Source organism: Indicator indicator, chromosome 16 (assembly GCF_027791375.1).
Source record: "Indicator indicator isolate 239-I01 chromosome 16, UM_Iind_1.1, whole genome shotgun sequence".
Taxonomy (NCBI): domain Eukaryota; kingdom Metazoa; phylum Chordata; class Aves; order Piciformes; family Indicatoridae; genus Indicator; species Indicator indicator.
Window position 1 is genome coordinate 8236838 of NC_072025.1, and position 16403 is coordinate 8253240.

The window sequence follows — 16403 nt, forward strand, 5'->3', positions numbered from 1 at the left end:
ACCTCTGCTCTAGGTCATGCTGCATCCATTTTATGCTCATTTGCATAAATACATGAAATGTTGTTAGAGTTGTCAAGTTTCCTTGTAGTGTAGCTAGGCACTGTTTTATAGGCGATGTGTTGTCATAGTCATAAGCTATTTTAATCAAGATTACTTATGGAATTGCACAGATGTTTGAAAGATCTGAAAATTGCTTACTCTAGTGAACTGCAGAAGGATTGATATTACAGCCTTAGTAGGAACTGGAGTCTAGGATTAGATATTAAAAAAAAATGTAAGTAACTTCTAAGAACTTGATTCAAAGTCTGTGGAAGGCTTTTGGAATTCTTACATGATGTAATTTAGGAAAAAATGTATATAGTTTACCAATTGTGTATCTGGCACAGTAAACTGGAGGTTAAGCCTTTCCCATGAGTCCTGAAAACATGTTTAATTCATATTGTTATTTCTTCCTTGCAATTTAGGCACTGAAAGCAACATACTGCTGCAGTAATAAATTACAGAGAAGCAGTAATTTTCATAAATTTTTGAAAATAATAATAACCATTTAAAGTAGTATACAGCATTCTTACAAGTGATTAAACTTATTAAAAAATTTCCTGGTAGGCTGAAGCTCTGGGGCGAAAACATTTCCTGAATAATACCACTCAAAATATTTTGTTTGTAGTGAATAAAAATTGGCCAAACAAATCCCCCTTAAAAAATATGATCGAAGTTTCTTCCATATCCCTTCCCTTCTTATTGCCAGCAGCTTAAAAGGAAATACTGAAGATACTGGCACTATCATCCCAAGTACAAGTGACATAAATAGGAAAACTAGAAATTTTACTTGGCCAAACCACATAAAATAATCAACTAGAAATATAACTAATCAAAATACATTTCCCTTAATCATAAATATAATTTCTTAACCTTTTTTTCCTTTTTTTCCCCTGGTCTTTAAGTACATAAACTTTATTAGTGTTCATATAACAACTCACAGAATTCCAGTCAAATGTTATTTCAGGAAAGGTTTTAGCCATGACAGTTGTTTGGACAATAAATTAATTAGATGATTAATTACTTGATAAATCAGAATGTATTTTGGCAGGTTTTAAGTATTTTGTTTTATTTATTTGCACAAATAAGGAACACCCCCTGCTCCTACACCTTCCAATTTGATAGAATCCCAAATTTGAATGGCTTTTGGAAATGCAGATTGGCAAACATGGAGTTAAATTTTAACTGATGTCCTCCAACATCCCTTATGATTACTGAAATGTAGAAGAGTGGTGCTTGGAAGACTGAATAAAATCCTTGAGTTAGCTACTACAGATTATTTTCAGACCATGATCCATGGTCTGAAATCACAAAGTAAAATCACAAGTGATTTAATATACGTAAGATGTTTTTTAATTAAAAATGTAACCTCCTACAAAGTTAGCATTAAGATATGTGAAAATATGCCATTGTAGCAGAAATTTATAGGAGTTCATTAACAAACATTTGTGTCCTTGGGCCTGCTTTGTCATCATCACCTGTTTCAGTACCTTCCTGTCACTCTCCAAAAAAAAAAAAAAAAAAAAAAAATCTGTGCTGGTTTGGGGCCAGACAGATCGTCTCTTGCCCCGAAAGGGACAAAAGAATGACATTCACACAAACGGATTGGAGAGTGATGGAAAGTTTAAATGGAAAAGCAATTGGTGAAGCTACAAAAGACTACAAAGGATAGTGCCAAGAATATCCCAAAAGCATACAGAACCCCTCACAGAATTCCCAAAGCTTCCCAATCCTTCCCTTCTCCCCACCTGAGGGTCTACCCAAACCCCCAGGGCTCTTTCTTCCCCCCTTCCACTGCTAGGCAAGTCTCAGGCTGGCCAGGTCTGAGACTGCCCCCCCGCCTCCATTCTCCTCCTGGCATTAGGCCTAGAGAGGCCTAAGTGGCCTTGAGGATACTCCCCCGGCATTACCCGATAAGAGAGGACATCTCCCGTGGGAGCAGAGAGGGAAGAAAGAGGAAGAGAATGACTTTGCAGATGGATTTATAGGGTGCAGGATTTATGGGTAGAAATACGCCATTTCCTGTGTCCACCTTATTGGGTGGGCACCAGGGACACCAGAGGTGTATCTCATGTAGCAGTGGCATGGGGCACCCAGCCTAAGCTGCCACACCTGTGTAGGTTGTCTCTGTCAGTTTCACTTGCTGAGTACAGCAACATGCAAAATTAGAAAATGGTATTTAGATCAAATATTTCAAAAGAGAAGAAATCTTGAGGGGTTGGTTAAAAACAGCTGGGACATGCTAGCTTTATTCTAGAGAGTAGTATGTGCTTGAATACCTCCTCCACTAACATTCAATATTTCTAGATTTCTTTTTTGCCATTTCCTTTATATTGTTTACATGATAGCTATTTGCTGCAACACCATGAAGTGTGGAGGCCAAGTAGGAGCCCAAATATAGAAAGCATTGTTGCTAAAAGATTCAAACTGATTTTACTGCAAAGGTAAGAAAATTGGAGAGGGCAGGAGAATGTCTGTATTTTTAAGCAGTACAACCATGTTGTAATAGAAGCATTCCAGCACCAACAAAAAAACCTCAGTAGCTAATCATAATGGGTGTGTGCAAGGGTGTGTAATCTTGTGCAGTTAATGCTTCCTGGGAATATTAGCAATTGTAACATTTTTCTTTTTGTTATTCCTTTTTTTTCTTCTTTTTTTAAGTGGCAAGCACACAAGATGTCACAGTAACGTAGTAATAGAAATTAAAAAACAGTACAGTTTTCTAGAAGAAAGGTTGTGGTGTGAAAGTAGTATATTTTTACTTAGACCATTATATACTTTTTTTTTTAATTGGCAAGAATTGTAATTCACATTTGGCAGTGAACTTTATCGCTGTGCCTTGTCATGCATGTATAGATGGCCCCTTCTGTCTCTTTTGCCAGTTATTGCTTCTTTAGCCCGGAAATCTTAATCATGCTGCTTAGAAGTGGCTGCTGGCTTATCCACCTGCTGCTGAGCTATTCCACTGTATAAGGAATCCAACCTTCCCTCAGCAAACAGTCTTTTAGCTCTAGTTAACATATAGGAAAAAAGGTCACTGTGTTAACACCCCCGTAGGGAACCAGATGGTGTTATGAGCTATATTATCATTACACTGCTGCTTTTACTAACCCTGAAGCTCCACATGGATTATTACGTTTTCCAAAATGAAGTGTGCAATATGAACCTAGAGTGAGGCACAAAATAAACAGAATAGACAAACATTCTTTTTAATAATTAATGTTTTTTGTGGTAGTTATTTACCATTAAAAGTATGTATATTAAGAAAGAACTATAATCTTCTCTAGTTTGAGACAAAAAAGAAAATAAGTTCAGCAATTAGAACACACCACCACATTATCTAGAAATGTTAATTTCACCAGTGTCATATGAGTTCAACCACTATTCATACAGTAGTAGTGAGATGAATGTAATACCTAAGTCAAGTGAACTACAAGCCTCTGGTGAGTTTAAGCTCCTCATTAAGATGTTCAGTCACTTGTGTTAGTAGAAATATTGAAGCTTATGTCATGCATGGATAGTTCCTTTGTTGAAGGAGTTCCCATTATTGTGTCTTCTCATGGGAAAACTCAAAGGGTCTTCAATTAGTTAGACTACAGTTATATTTTGGATTCTATGTTGAAAATTTGTCTGAATTATACTTGTAGATTTTTTTCCAAGGTGCCAAAAGGAAGAATAACTGGTTTAGATGATAGAAGTGTTGGTAGAATTACGACTCCTGAGAATGCTGCAACAGCTTTGTGCACTACTGTATTTCCAAAACACAGCCACTCAGAAAATGGCAGCAAATACATGTGTAGAATTTTTAATAATAATAGTATAACATAGTGGAACTGGTTAGAACCCTAATACATAAACTTTTAGCTTTGGGGACTTCTTGGATGAGTATTTCAGTATGTTGTAAATTTTAGCCCATGAACCTCTGTTTAAATGATCTATCTAGGTGTGATTTGAACTCAGTTGAAGTAGATTAGAACTATTAATGGCTTTTAGACTTGTTTCCCTAAGTTGTCATCATGCTATATTTCTGCATATGGAGAACAGGGAAAGATAATTCCCTGCAGTACTTTTCCCACCTGATTTAAATACAAATTCATAGAGTGAAGAGGTATCAAATATGAAATTCCCGCATGTTTTCTGAAAATCAGCAGCTGGATAGAGAAGAGACACCTTTGCAGAAACACATTTGCTCTTGCATTAACATAGAGTTCAAGTAAACATTTATGTCTGACATAGAAGACTTAGCTGTTCCTTTGTGTTCTAGCTGTCATTTGGAAACAACCAAATGCTTATCATATAGGGAAACTGAGGACTAGACTGTGCTTAACACCAACTCATGGGAACATTGTGGATGCAATTAGCTCAAATAATTTAGTTCCTGAAGTTTGACAGTTTTTGATTACTGATACACGGTAGCTTCTCAGTGCAGTGAGCAGCTGATGTAGTCACTACCTGATTCATAAACCTGTGTGCACAAGCTAGTCAATAGACACAAGCACATGCCTGAGATAGTTGTAGTATGTATACAGAGCAAGGGAAAAATTGAGAATCTTGGCACAGGAATGCCGTGGAAGCACAGCTGGAGTTTGGGACATGAGTTTGGGATACATAGTATACGTAGGACCAAGGTCACTGGAAACCAGACTTACTCATGGAAGTTCTCCTCTTAAATTCAGCCAGCTATCAAACCATGGTTTTCCAGAAGTGCGCAATTTATGAGGCTGAGAGAGTGAAGTGCTTGACCTTGATAAAATGGTGCCACAGATGTGAGAGCAGAAGAATGTGAGCTGGCATAAAGCAGGACCAGTAACTTTGAAAGAATGGGGTGCAGTGACTTCCTCTCTCTGCCTTGTGTTTGTATCTAAGGTGAACTAAACTTTAACACAGACTGGGGTTTAAGTAGATACAGAATCACAGAATGTTAGGGGCCAGAAGGGACCTTGAAAGATCATCTAGTCCAACCCCCCTGCTGTGTCAGTGTTTGAAAAGAGTTTCAAACCATCACATCTGCCAGAGCAGGATCACATATACCAGATCACACTGGAATGCATCCAGGTGGGTCTTGAATATCTCCAGAGAGAGAGACTCCACAACCTACCTGGGCAGCCTGTTCCAGTGTTCCATCACCCTCACAGAGAAATTTTTTTTCCTCATGTTTACATGGAACTTCTTATGCCTCAACTTCTACCCATTGCCCCTTGTCACTGGGCATCACTGATAGGAGCCTGATTCCATCCTCTTGGCACTCACCCTTTACGTGTTTATAAACATTAATGAGGTCACCCCTCATTCTCCTCCTCTCCAAACTAAAGAGACCCAGCTCCCTTGGTCTCTCCTTGTAAGGAAGATGTTCCACTCCCTTAATCATTTTTGTGGCTTTGTGCTGGACTCTTTCAAGCAGTTCCCAGTCCTTCTTGAACTGGACATTCCAGATGCAGACTTACCAGGGCAGAGTAGAGGGGGAGGAGAAACTCTCTCAACCTACTAACCACACCCCTTCTAATACACTCCAGAATACCATTGGCCTTCTTGGCCACAAGAGCACACTGTTGGCTCATAGTCAACTCTCCATCTGCTAGGACCCCAGGTCCTTTTGCCCTTTACTGCTCTCCAGCATGTCAGTCCTCAGCTGATACTGATACATTGGGTTGTTCTTTTCCAGGTGCAAGACTCAACACTTGCCCTTGTTGAATTTCATTAAATTTCTCCATGCCCAACTCTCTAGCCTAAGTCTTGCTGAGTGGCAGCACAATCCTAAGGTGTGTCAGCCACTCCACCCAGTTTTATGTCATCGGTAAACTTGCTGACAGTGTACTCTGTTCCCTCATCCAGTACTGGTCCCAGCACTGACCCCTCAGGGAGCAAAATTATGAGAAGCCTCAAGCTAAAGTCAGGACTCTGATTTTTGGTTCTCTGAAAAATACAGAATTTGATCAAGATTTCTAATTGAATTTCTAAGCTGTTAGGGATGTGCAGGCCTTGCTTCGTGGTAAGCCAAGTTATGGCATTAATGAAAATTTATGATTCTCGTCTTTTAATTCAAGGATTTTATGTTGCTCAAAGTGAAACCAAAGGGGAACTGTAATGTGCAAAAGAAAGTGGTGCTGCCTCCTGTAGGTTGTGCTTATTAGAAAGGGTTTTAATAGCAAATGTTTTCTGAAACTGTTAATACAAATTAACACAAATGTAAACACAGCTACCAAAAGAGGCTGTACTTCTGTTAATGTGCATATCTTGCTTTATTTCTGGCTAAGGAGAAAGCTACATTTATCCTCTTCAGATTTAGAATATTAGAAATGCAGCTAGGTAAGAAGGAAAACTAGTGCTTCCCATGTATGGCTTAACCATGAAGGCAAACATTGAATTGTCTTTTTCAGTCGCATTAGAGATGTTTTAGGAAATGCCGTTCTGTGTTGCACTGTCATACTTAATAGCCACACAGATAACAACATAATGTGCAGGGTCACAAATACAGACAATGGTTGTACGATCTTGTAAATGGTAAAGATCCCTCACAGCACTTATCTATAAAACATACTATAGATGTATCTCTTTCACTCAAAGATATTTATCACATTTGTAGTGAAAGGCAGCCTGTCTTAGGCGACTCAGAAAATGAAAGCTTAAGCACTGTCTGACAGCTACAAATTTATAATCATAGATTGGATCTATTTTATAGAATGTGTGCAGACCAAGATTATAACTGATCTGAGTTCAGTGTGTATTTTCAAACTAATACATTTCTTAAATTATATTAATGAGATTTTTGTTAAAGACCTTAACTCTAGAGCCTCAGAATGAACAAATTTCCACATACCACTCAGCACCCCCCCCAGTTTCCAGCATATTTATGATTAAACAGTCAGTACTACTTAATTTTTACAGCATAAATATTTTTTTAAAGCATGATCACTATGTTTGCAAGAATATTACCTTGTTTGTTTCCTCCATATGTGTTTGCTCGGGTGATGATACAGGAAAGCAGCAAAAATGAGAGAAGCTGCAAACTTTTCATTTCTTCTTTTTCTGAATGAGAGTTGGGGGATGCCCTGTTAAGTTCTGTCAAGGGACAGGAAAAAGAACAGAATTATCAATGGTATGCAATAAATTCTTTGCCCATTAATCATTAACCTTGAATTCTCCTGTCCTTGAATTCTCCAGTCTTCCCTTTTACGGAAGTGAAAACAGAATTTCCCTATTTCCAACCTCCTCTTTTTTATTTTATGCCACCTGTGGCAGATACAATCTGGAAGTGGCTCTTACCACCTCATTCAATAGCACACTTCAGGCCTGAGGGTGTTTTTTCACTGAAATTCAGCTAAAGCTACAAGTAGTCAGCTTGAATTTGGTTGGTCAACAGGTCAATCTGAACACATTGCAAAATAAGAGCTGAAGGTTTATCTAAGGATTTCATTAACACAGACAGAGCCCACTAAGGGAAACAGCAGAATTCTATGCATAATAAACACTTCTCTTATTTCACTGACAATATTGGTACCAATTTGAATAATCACAAAATGATGAACATTTATCACATAAGAAATTTAGTAATGAAGAAAAACTATTACTGCACTGCCAGTGTAATTGTCATAATTGTAACAAGGAAGTGATTTAAATCAGAATCTTAATTACATGAGTGTGTGTAAATACCCCAACGATAGGTGCATACTGCAGTGTGACAGCAAAAAATACTCTTGTCCAGGTGGCGTTATTCATGTATTGGTTTTCATACATGAACAGGACAAAATTCTGTCCTGTGGGCCCTGTCAGCATCAGTCTGGACTTACTCTCTGCATGTTGCATCACATACTGAAATGGCTCTGCTCAGCCACATTTGATTCTGCATGAGTGAGTGGGAGCTGAAATTTTCTGGATGAAAAATGTGTGGGAATAAAGAGAATCCTCTGGAAAAAAGAGAATGCTCTGAGCCTTCATATTTGTTCAGTGGTCAATCATAGAGAATTTTATATTTCTGGGTGGACTGCCAGAGCAGTATGAACTGTAAGACAGCTCTGCTACAGTTCTGTACCACTAGCAATAACAAAATTTCCAACAGCAGAATATAAGACAAGTACTAGAAAAATCAGAGAATAGACATCTTTAAAAAGCTGGGAAATTGGTGTAGGGTAACAACACTTTGAATATGCAGGTAACACTGTGACCTGATGTGACTTTAAATAGAGTGAGAAGGTTTATTCTTTACAGTTCGGTATGTTACTCAGGGTAAGGCAAATAGATAATCTGGTATTTACAAAAACCTTGATTCTTAAAAAAAGTCTGAAATGGATTTCTTAAATGTAAGGCTTGAATATGTTAACCATAAAATTTAAAGGATCCATTACCAAAAAAAAAAAAATTATTCTTCTACTGAGTAGATCTCTTTTCTGCAACACCCAACATTTGTACTATATTTAATTCTCCACATTGAAATCACTGCTACCTACTGCAGTGATGAGGATTTTTTTTAAGTACTAAATTAAAAACTATATAATCCAAACTGCTCTCCTGTGAAACAAAGAGGACACATTTTATGTTGCATGGAGGTTAGTGTTTTGCCTACTTTACATAAAGTAGAATGTTTTCTTAAATGCACAGCATCTAAAACCAAATTTCTAGCTTATGGTGCTGTATTTATATCTATCTTGCATAACCTGCAAGAGGGCTTGATATCCTTCTCTCTTCTGCCAGAGATGCTGCTTGTACGACATACACCCAGGAGGTATACTCTTAATCAGAGTCCCCATCTGCTTCTTGGCTTATGTTCCAGTTATAGTTAGACTTCTTGCACATAGTCACATCTATAATAAAACTGATGGTTTCACTATTGGGAAGCATCATGTGAATGATGGTGCTTTGCACCATACACGCTTCTGCTGAAATGTATCACTGTAATCAAGTTAAATAAAGGAACACAGAGCAGAAATCTGTCAGGCATGCAAGTCTTATTTTTTTTTTCCCCCCAGGCCACACTGTTCATAAAGACAGGTTTCAGTCACCTAAAGACCAATAACACTTTAATACACGATGTTCTTTCAGGTTTAGAAGGGATTTTATGGGCCAGAACTTCAGCTGACATAAATCAGTGTCTGTGCAGCTATAATGATTTTCACCAGCTGAGGATCCACTCTGTGTTCCTATAATTACCCACTGGCATCTGAAAAAAAAAAAAAAGAAAAAGATTCATGATATGGTTATGCTAATCCATCAGAGGTTATAGAGAGAGAAAATATTGATGTGGTTTTTAAATGTTTTTAATGTGATTTTTAAATCCAGAATTTATTCATGTTTCATCTTTTCTGGGACTTATTTTAGATGAACTTTTGTGTGTGGATTCATGGCCTATGTCAAACATGCAGTGGCTGCACACACATCTGAAACTTCCTTCACAGGAATAGATATCAAGCCATCATCTGTTTTCTGATATGAAATAAACCCACTAGTTTACATAAGCATAGCCTCATGAAATGAGTATCTTCTGCAAGATGCATTTCAGTCTGTAGCTCCTGATAAGGTAACCTTCCAAGACTCATCACCCAGAGTGTTGTTTGACTTTCCATGGACACACAGCTGAGACTAGAAGGTGTATTCTTGAAATTTTAACACATCCTGTGTGTCTTTTAAGGATTTTTATAATACACTGGGTAGTTTGTATTATAAACAGCTGTAAGTGAAGAGAATCCAAATACAAATGCCAAGCATAAATGTAATTATACATCTGCTCCTACTTCCACCTTAAAAAAAAAAAAAAGTGGGTTTAGCTTGTTTCCATCAGTGTTAGCCTAGTGCTTGTATAGCTGCCTTAGAAGAATGCTATTTCTTGGCTTGTGTCACTCTGGTTTCCTCACAGGTACATCATGTTCATTTGGGGGTATGTCATCGAAAGCTTGTGGGCTTATTGTAGGCAACATATTTGAAGACAATACACATGAAAGCACTTTAAAGTATTAGAGTGAAGAAACTTCAGAGACAATACATGCTGAATTGGTGACTAACGATGACTCTTAGGAGTTACACCCTCATGCTATCACTGCTATTCAGTGATATCAACTGCTATCACTGAAATTGAGGCTTTATGGAGGGGGAGGAACACACAGATAAAAATGATGTAAACAAGTAGATCTGAACAATGAAAAATAAATCTCTTTGACAATTAGGAAAAACAATGAATGATACAAACCTGTTATCTGAATGAGTAAAAATCTTCACAGCAAAGCCAGACAAATCTGTTATAGAAAATATTTCTAGACGCTCATTTCTTCTGTACTTGATAAATGATAAATCAACACCTATATCTGCAACAAGTGGTTCTGGCCAACAGAGTCAGGAGGCACTTTCAGGGGCAATAATGAAGTTTAAAATACTGCATTAAAAAATAAAACAAAATGATAGCATGAGGGAGGACCTTTCCCTGCAACTTCCTGGGTTCCTTGCTCCACTCCTCTCACCATAGTGTAAATTTGCTCTGTCCTGAGAGCTAGCATGTTTTGGCTTTCTTCATTGCAACACTCCGGTTATCACTTCTGAGTGTAAAGAACAGGAGGATGAGGAAGTATGAGGGGGAAGCAGATTGTTTGAGATGGTTAATTATCAACCACAAATACTTTGTTTTTTCCAGGGAATTAAACAGCTCTTGCTACTCTTAGCAGAACTTAGATACTGGATTGCTGTCAGTTCCTACATTTCTACAAGATTAGAGAAGATTATAGATTAGAAAATTGGCTTACTTGAGGGATGAGGAAGCTTTAAATACTTTCAGCATCAGTTAGGACAAACATACATTTTAAATCTTCTCCAAAATTTATGAAAATCCACTCTGAAAAACTGCCTGAAACTATTTTCAAGAGGTCAGAAGAAGAAAAGAGCACTAAACCAATATTGCAAGTATTTACCTGGTTTGAACCTTAACATTTTAATTTAGGCTCATGTTCTATTTGGCATATACATTTGAACCAACTTGACCAATCTTAATTGATAAGGAACAAGTGATGTGTGTTTTTTAACGGGCTTTATATCAGCAGTTTGTAATCACCTGCTTGCTTTTATTGCTTGGCAGTTCTGTAGGTGTATTAAGAGCATTTGAAAGCTTCACAGTCTGCTTACTGCTCTGATATTATCAGAGTTGTCCTAGTTGCAAGCTTTTGAGGGAAAATGCACAAGTTTATACTTGTTTTGTATGCAAGGATGAACATTTTCTAGTTTACTTCTAAAGGTAGAGCTATACAACTAGCATGAAATTACTTTTTATCCCAAGTCATGTTCTGCAAATCTGCATCGTTAAAGAAAACAACTGTCATATTGTATCATCTGATAAGCAGCATAGAATCTGCAGATTATGTTTTAGGCCCCTGAGGGATTGTGTGAAAAAACTTTTGACAGGTGTAAGTTATGAATCATTTGTTTTGTGATTCTCTGACACTGAAGAATTTCAGACTCCTCCTTGAGCACAAAACTTATTTGAAAGTGAAAATTATATGCACCCCAGGTAAGTCAATAAAAGTTGTTATGTAGAAATGGTTATCTACATTCTTGTCTGACTGGCTTAGTAATACATATTCTCAATATACAATCATTAGTAAAATCTCACAGTTTGAGCTGGAGGAGGATGGCCTGGCAGTATCTCCTCAGATACACCCTGTCACAGTAATCTCAGTCTAATTCAGAAGAAAATAGCTTAAAAAAAGGCTAAGTCCTTAAAGATTTTGAAAATGTCCTTCATATAATGGAAGATGCCTTTAGCTAGTTTCAAGCCAGTCTGTGCAGTCAGGTTGCCTTCTTCATTCCTGTTTCCTCTCTCCTGGCTGCTGGGTTGGGAGATGTTCCTCTCTTCAGTCCCATATTAGAATCAGATTTCCTCTGACAAAAAGAGCAACATACAGAAAATGCATGCCTCATTCTTGGCAGGGCAGAAGGAGATAGCTATTTTACTGAGTTTGAGAAACAAGGGTTTCCTAGAGACAGCTGTTCTGCTTTGAAGATTTCCCCCTGTATGTGGTGCTATGTTAATTTCAGTGGCAAATGATCTATTGCATGTTTCAGTAGTAAGTGTAGGCTGGAAATTGGCTTGCTCAGGAGATAATTCACTTAATAGGGAAGTTCAGCTGTGGTAGCACAGAATGGTGAAAGACTTTGTTCACATAAATCATAGCATTGTTTTGATTGGAAATGAATGAAATACTTATTTCTCTATTTCTTCTGGTGCTGCACATCTTTGATAACTTGATTAACCATAAGATAATTGATTAATTATACCGGCATTCTAAATTCCAATGATTGAGAGCAAGAAATGAGTATTAGATTTGAAGTGACTGTAACCATGTATTAAAAGTTTCTTAATATTGTCCTGTAAATGCTAATGTTCCACAACTGAAACATGAAATGGGAAGAGCTACTCAACACTGAATTTAACACAAATGCTTCCTATTACGAAAGCCAGCAAAATTTCAGTATTCAGTGGGCCTGCCTTCCCTCTGTTCTCCATCTGAGAGTCTTACTTATTGCAGTCTAGTACTGTGCAAACAAGACCTTGAGTGTATGCTACATACATAAGTGCTAATTGAGAAAGTATAATGATGTCAGTTTTGTGAGAGCAATATTCTTTGGCAAATGACCAGTTTGTGCCAGTGGTTTTGAATTCAATCCAGTTCAAGAAAGTGTTTGAGAAGTGTCTTTCCCTTGAAAAGGAAACTGAACAAAGAGTTAAATTCAAGCTGGGTGATGGGATAAACACTGGGTGAGTAACAAGTCCAATAACCAAGAGAATTGTCACAGACTCACTCAAATGAGATCATGGTTGTAAAGCTCATCTTTCAGTAACTTGTTTGGGAGATAAAGTAGGACAATGAATCAAGCTCAACACTGTCCGTACCCATAAAAAGCATTGCAAACAAATACAAAAATTGTTATTTAAACAAACTTCTGCAGTTTCTTCCATGCAAATTTGTTTAGGTTTGAATGACAAACGTAGTATCTGACACACATACAGATATTGGATAGGCGATGTCAAAGACTTGAGGTTTGGGGAATTGCTTAATTTTTTTTTTTTGTTCTAGTTTCTTCTATACTTCAGTATGAGTCTGCACCAGAAAAGGAAATTCTGTCTGCAGGAGTCCATAATGCCTTCAGAGACAGAGTATCTAGTACAATGTTAGAAGGAAGGGATATAGTGTTCCATAAAAGTGTCTTGAGAGCTCAGAAACTTTCTTTGGCCTACACAGTTATTGAAAAGAATTTTAAAGCCTTGATGAAGAATTACAAGCACCAAGCTAAGAAGTATATTTCTGATGCTATAACAGGGATGGGTGAGTGGAATCTTTAGTGTCTTCCTGATGTACTGTGTAGGGTTTTTTCTCTGTGCAGGAAGAGATGTGTGTATGTTCTAAATATAATTATGGCTCAGAGTGTAAATGTTAGGTTCCATGACTAAAACCAGACCTATCAATTATGTCAGTTGGTGGTTACTGCCAAGATCAAAAGTTGATTGCAGGCTTGTCTAAGTGCACTCATGCAGACTTGTGTAGCAATCTTGATGCAATAGCCTGGCAAAAAAAACCCAACCAAAATCAAACACAAACGAACAAACAAACAAATAAAAAGAAGCATGTTACTAATTCCAGATTGACTGAAAGATGCTACTTCATACAAAAATGTTGTCTCTGCTCTGTGGCTGTTGATCTCCTGTCTAAAGTCTTAACTGAATAACTACTCCACTTACCCCTTTCTGAAATTACAGAAACAGCGTTGTTGGAAACTAGTGCATTCATAATTTGCTGACCTAAACTGCTCTTATATTGCTATGCACTATTAACTGCTGCTGCTTTTCAAACCATCACTGACTGTATTTCCATGGTGGAATAAATGGTCTCTGGACAAAGCATGCATATCTCTGGCTTGTTTAATAGTGTTTGGGACAAATGGTGCTCTATATATAAATGTTAATTTTAGATCCAGACTGTGTAGGCATTAAAGTGTGTTCACAGAACCATTAGCATTTTGTGATGTAGCTGGGTGAAGGCATGAGACTATCTGGGAATAGAAATTGTATGCTGTGGGTTAGGAAGCTAGTGGCTAGTGCTTATCATGAAAAAGCATGAGAAACATTGCAGAATTACAGAGCAAAATGGCAGGCAAAGGGAGTAGAGATTTATTAGAAACAGGAGGCCCAATGCTCTGTGGATACCTGTTTCTGTTTAATGAGATTAGCTAGCAGGATGCATTGTTGGTTTTTATTCACCACAGGTAAAACTACTGAGAAGTCTGACAAACTCTTCCAGAAATTGCATGATTTATTAAGATTCTATATTTTATTTTAATTATTTTGTTGCTTCTTTGTTGCAGTCCATATTCTGCCTGAAAGGTGAGGATAAGTCAAATCTTTTTGACAGTATAAGAGCAGTAGATTCCTAAACCTCTTATATGAACCCATGCGCTCTATCCAGCTGTTCATGGTCAACTTGGGTATGTTCAGTATCTGTCAGTTGTGTGACTGGTACCACTACATCCTTGTGGATTTTTTCTTTCCTAACATTGAAACACTTATACCAGTTCATTAGCTGTTTTCTGAAATTTTTATCATGCCTCTGTACTGTTGTTAGAATTTATTCTTATTTCTGTTAGGCTGTATTGGTGCTTTTTCTTTTGTAGTTTGTCTCTTATGAAACTGCAATGTAAGTACAGTGTTACATACAAATAGTAAAATGTCAATTTCTGTAGTTAATCACTAAGAGAAAGAACAACAATCAAAAATAAAAAGAAATCATTAAAGGGATTGCTGACCATAGAGGATAGTTTCCAAATCCCTACCAGACTGAAAACAAAACAAAACAAACAAAAAAACCCAAACACCAACATTTATAGAGACTGTAGCATCTTTGAATAGTGTGCTATGGATAAAATGGGTTCATTGTAAAACAGACTATGCTTGCTATGAATAATTGGATGAGATTTATTGAATTGGCAGACACCACAATAACCAATCATACCACATTTCTATGATATGAAGCATGTTAGTGCCCTTTTGCACTGCTTAATAGTTACTAGTTTTCTTCTTTCAACATGTTTTAGTCAATCTTGCCAAGTATCCATCCATTGATGTTATAACATGATATTAAATATTTTAAATTACATAACAGCTTCAAGATGGTGCCTGAACGTTTAGCTCACTCATTTTGCATTTTATTACTTTGTTTATCATGTAGAGAACTTTATAAGAAAACACAGAAATCTGTTAGTTAATTAAAAAAATCAAAACAGAGTGAGTACATCATGATCAATTCCAGCAGAGTGACAGATTCTCATTTAGAAAATCAGCATTTCTTTATCCAGATAGAAACAATCCACACCCTTTTCCTTCCTTTCACCAATAGGCCAATTAATTGATGTTATAGTATATTGGATAACCTATTATAACATAAGTGAAGTGTAGAGGTCTGCAGTTTTCTTTCTGATGGGTCCTAGGATAAGTAGACTCTTTTTGACAAGATAAAAGTAGACTCATGAACCTCTCCTATGAACAAATTAGTATTTTCAGTAATACTCTCATTCACAAGTGATAAGGAATCTCACTGATATTAACCCTTTTTTCTAGCCTCACTGTAAAAACAGATAAATCATCTTCAACCAGCTTAGTGAAACAGCTTTGGTCTAACCAAACTTCAGACCACAATGTCCTACTTATTACATACAACAAAAGTTTGCTTACCCAACTTCGCCTTACTTGATGGTATGTTCCAGATTGGCATAAACTTATAAACTGGAAACTGAGAAAAGACATTCATGAAGATTCCCTCTTTAGATAGATTTCACAAATAAATATTTCTCAGCTCAACTCTGTCACATATTTGTGTGTCTGTTTTTTCAAAATTGGCATGTTCTTCAAAAATATTGCTAAATAAGGTCATCGTGTACCATATTCTTCTGTCAAAATACACAAAATGCCCTGTGTAAGTAAGTCACATATGCATTTAGGCATCCAGGACAGGACCTCAGAATTTTTTTTACTGTAAAATGACAAGACTCTCTTAGGAGCTAAATGCTATTCTCCATGTGAGACTACCCAAACTCAGAAGAACTGCTTCTCTCAAATTACAGCAAACTTTCAGAGCCAGAAGAGAAAGACACAAAAAAATTCTGATGTGGGTTTTAGATCCTGGTCATATTTAAGTCAAAGGCTGATCTGTCTTTCCTTAAAAAAGACCAGTATTTTGCCTGTGATGAACAGTTACTTTGAAGTTGGCTTCATGGTTGAGTGAAAGAATAAGGAACTATGTATTAACAAGATCAGATTTCCTGTTATGACTGAGGATGCACAAGCTGGTGTGCACAGTAGTATTCTACATGCCAAATCTTGTGCAGGAAAAGAGGTCATG

The 16403-nt window shown here is 37.1% G+C and overlaps 1 protein-coding gene across 1 annotated transcript in view; it reads right to left on the reverse strand.

Moving 5' to 3' along the window:
- The window catches only part of LIPC (lipase C, hepatic type), a 36320-nt gene extending 29266 nt beyond the window's left edge, over positions 1-7054 (reverse strand). The window contains exon 1 of the mRNA XM_054387960.1: positions 6973-7054. Within this exon, the coding sequence (XP_054243935.1) occupies positions 6973-7054 (82 nt within the window). The remainder of the gene's footprint in view (positions 1-6972) is intronic.
- Between the last annotated feature and the right edge of the window lie 9349 nt (positions 7055-16403).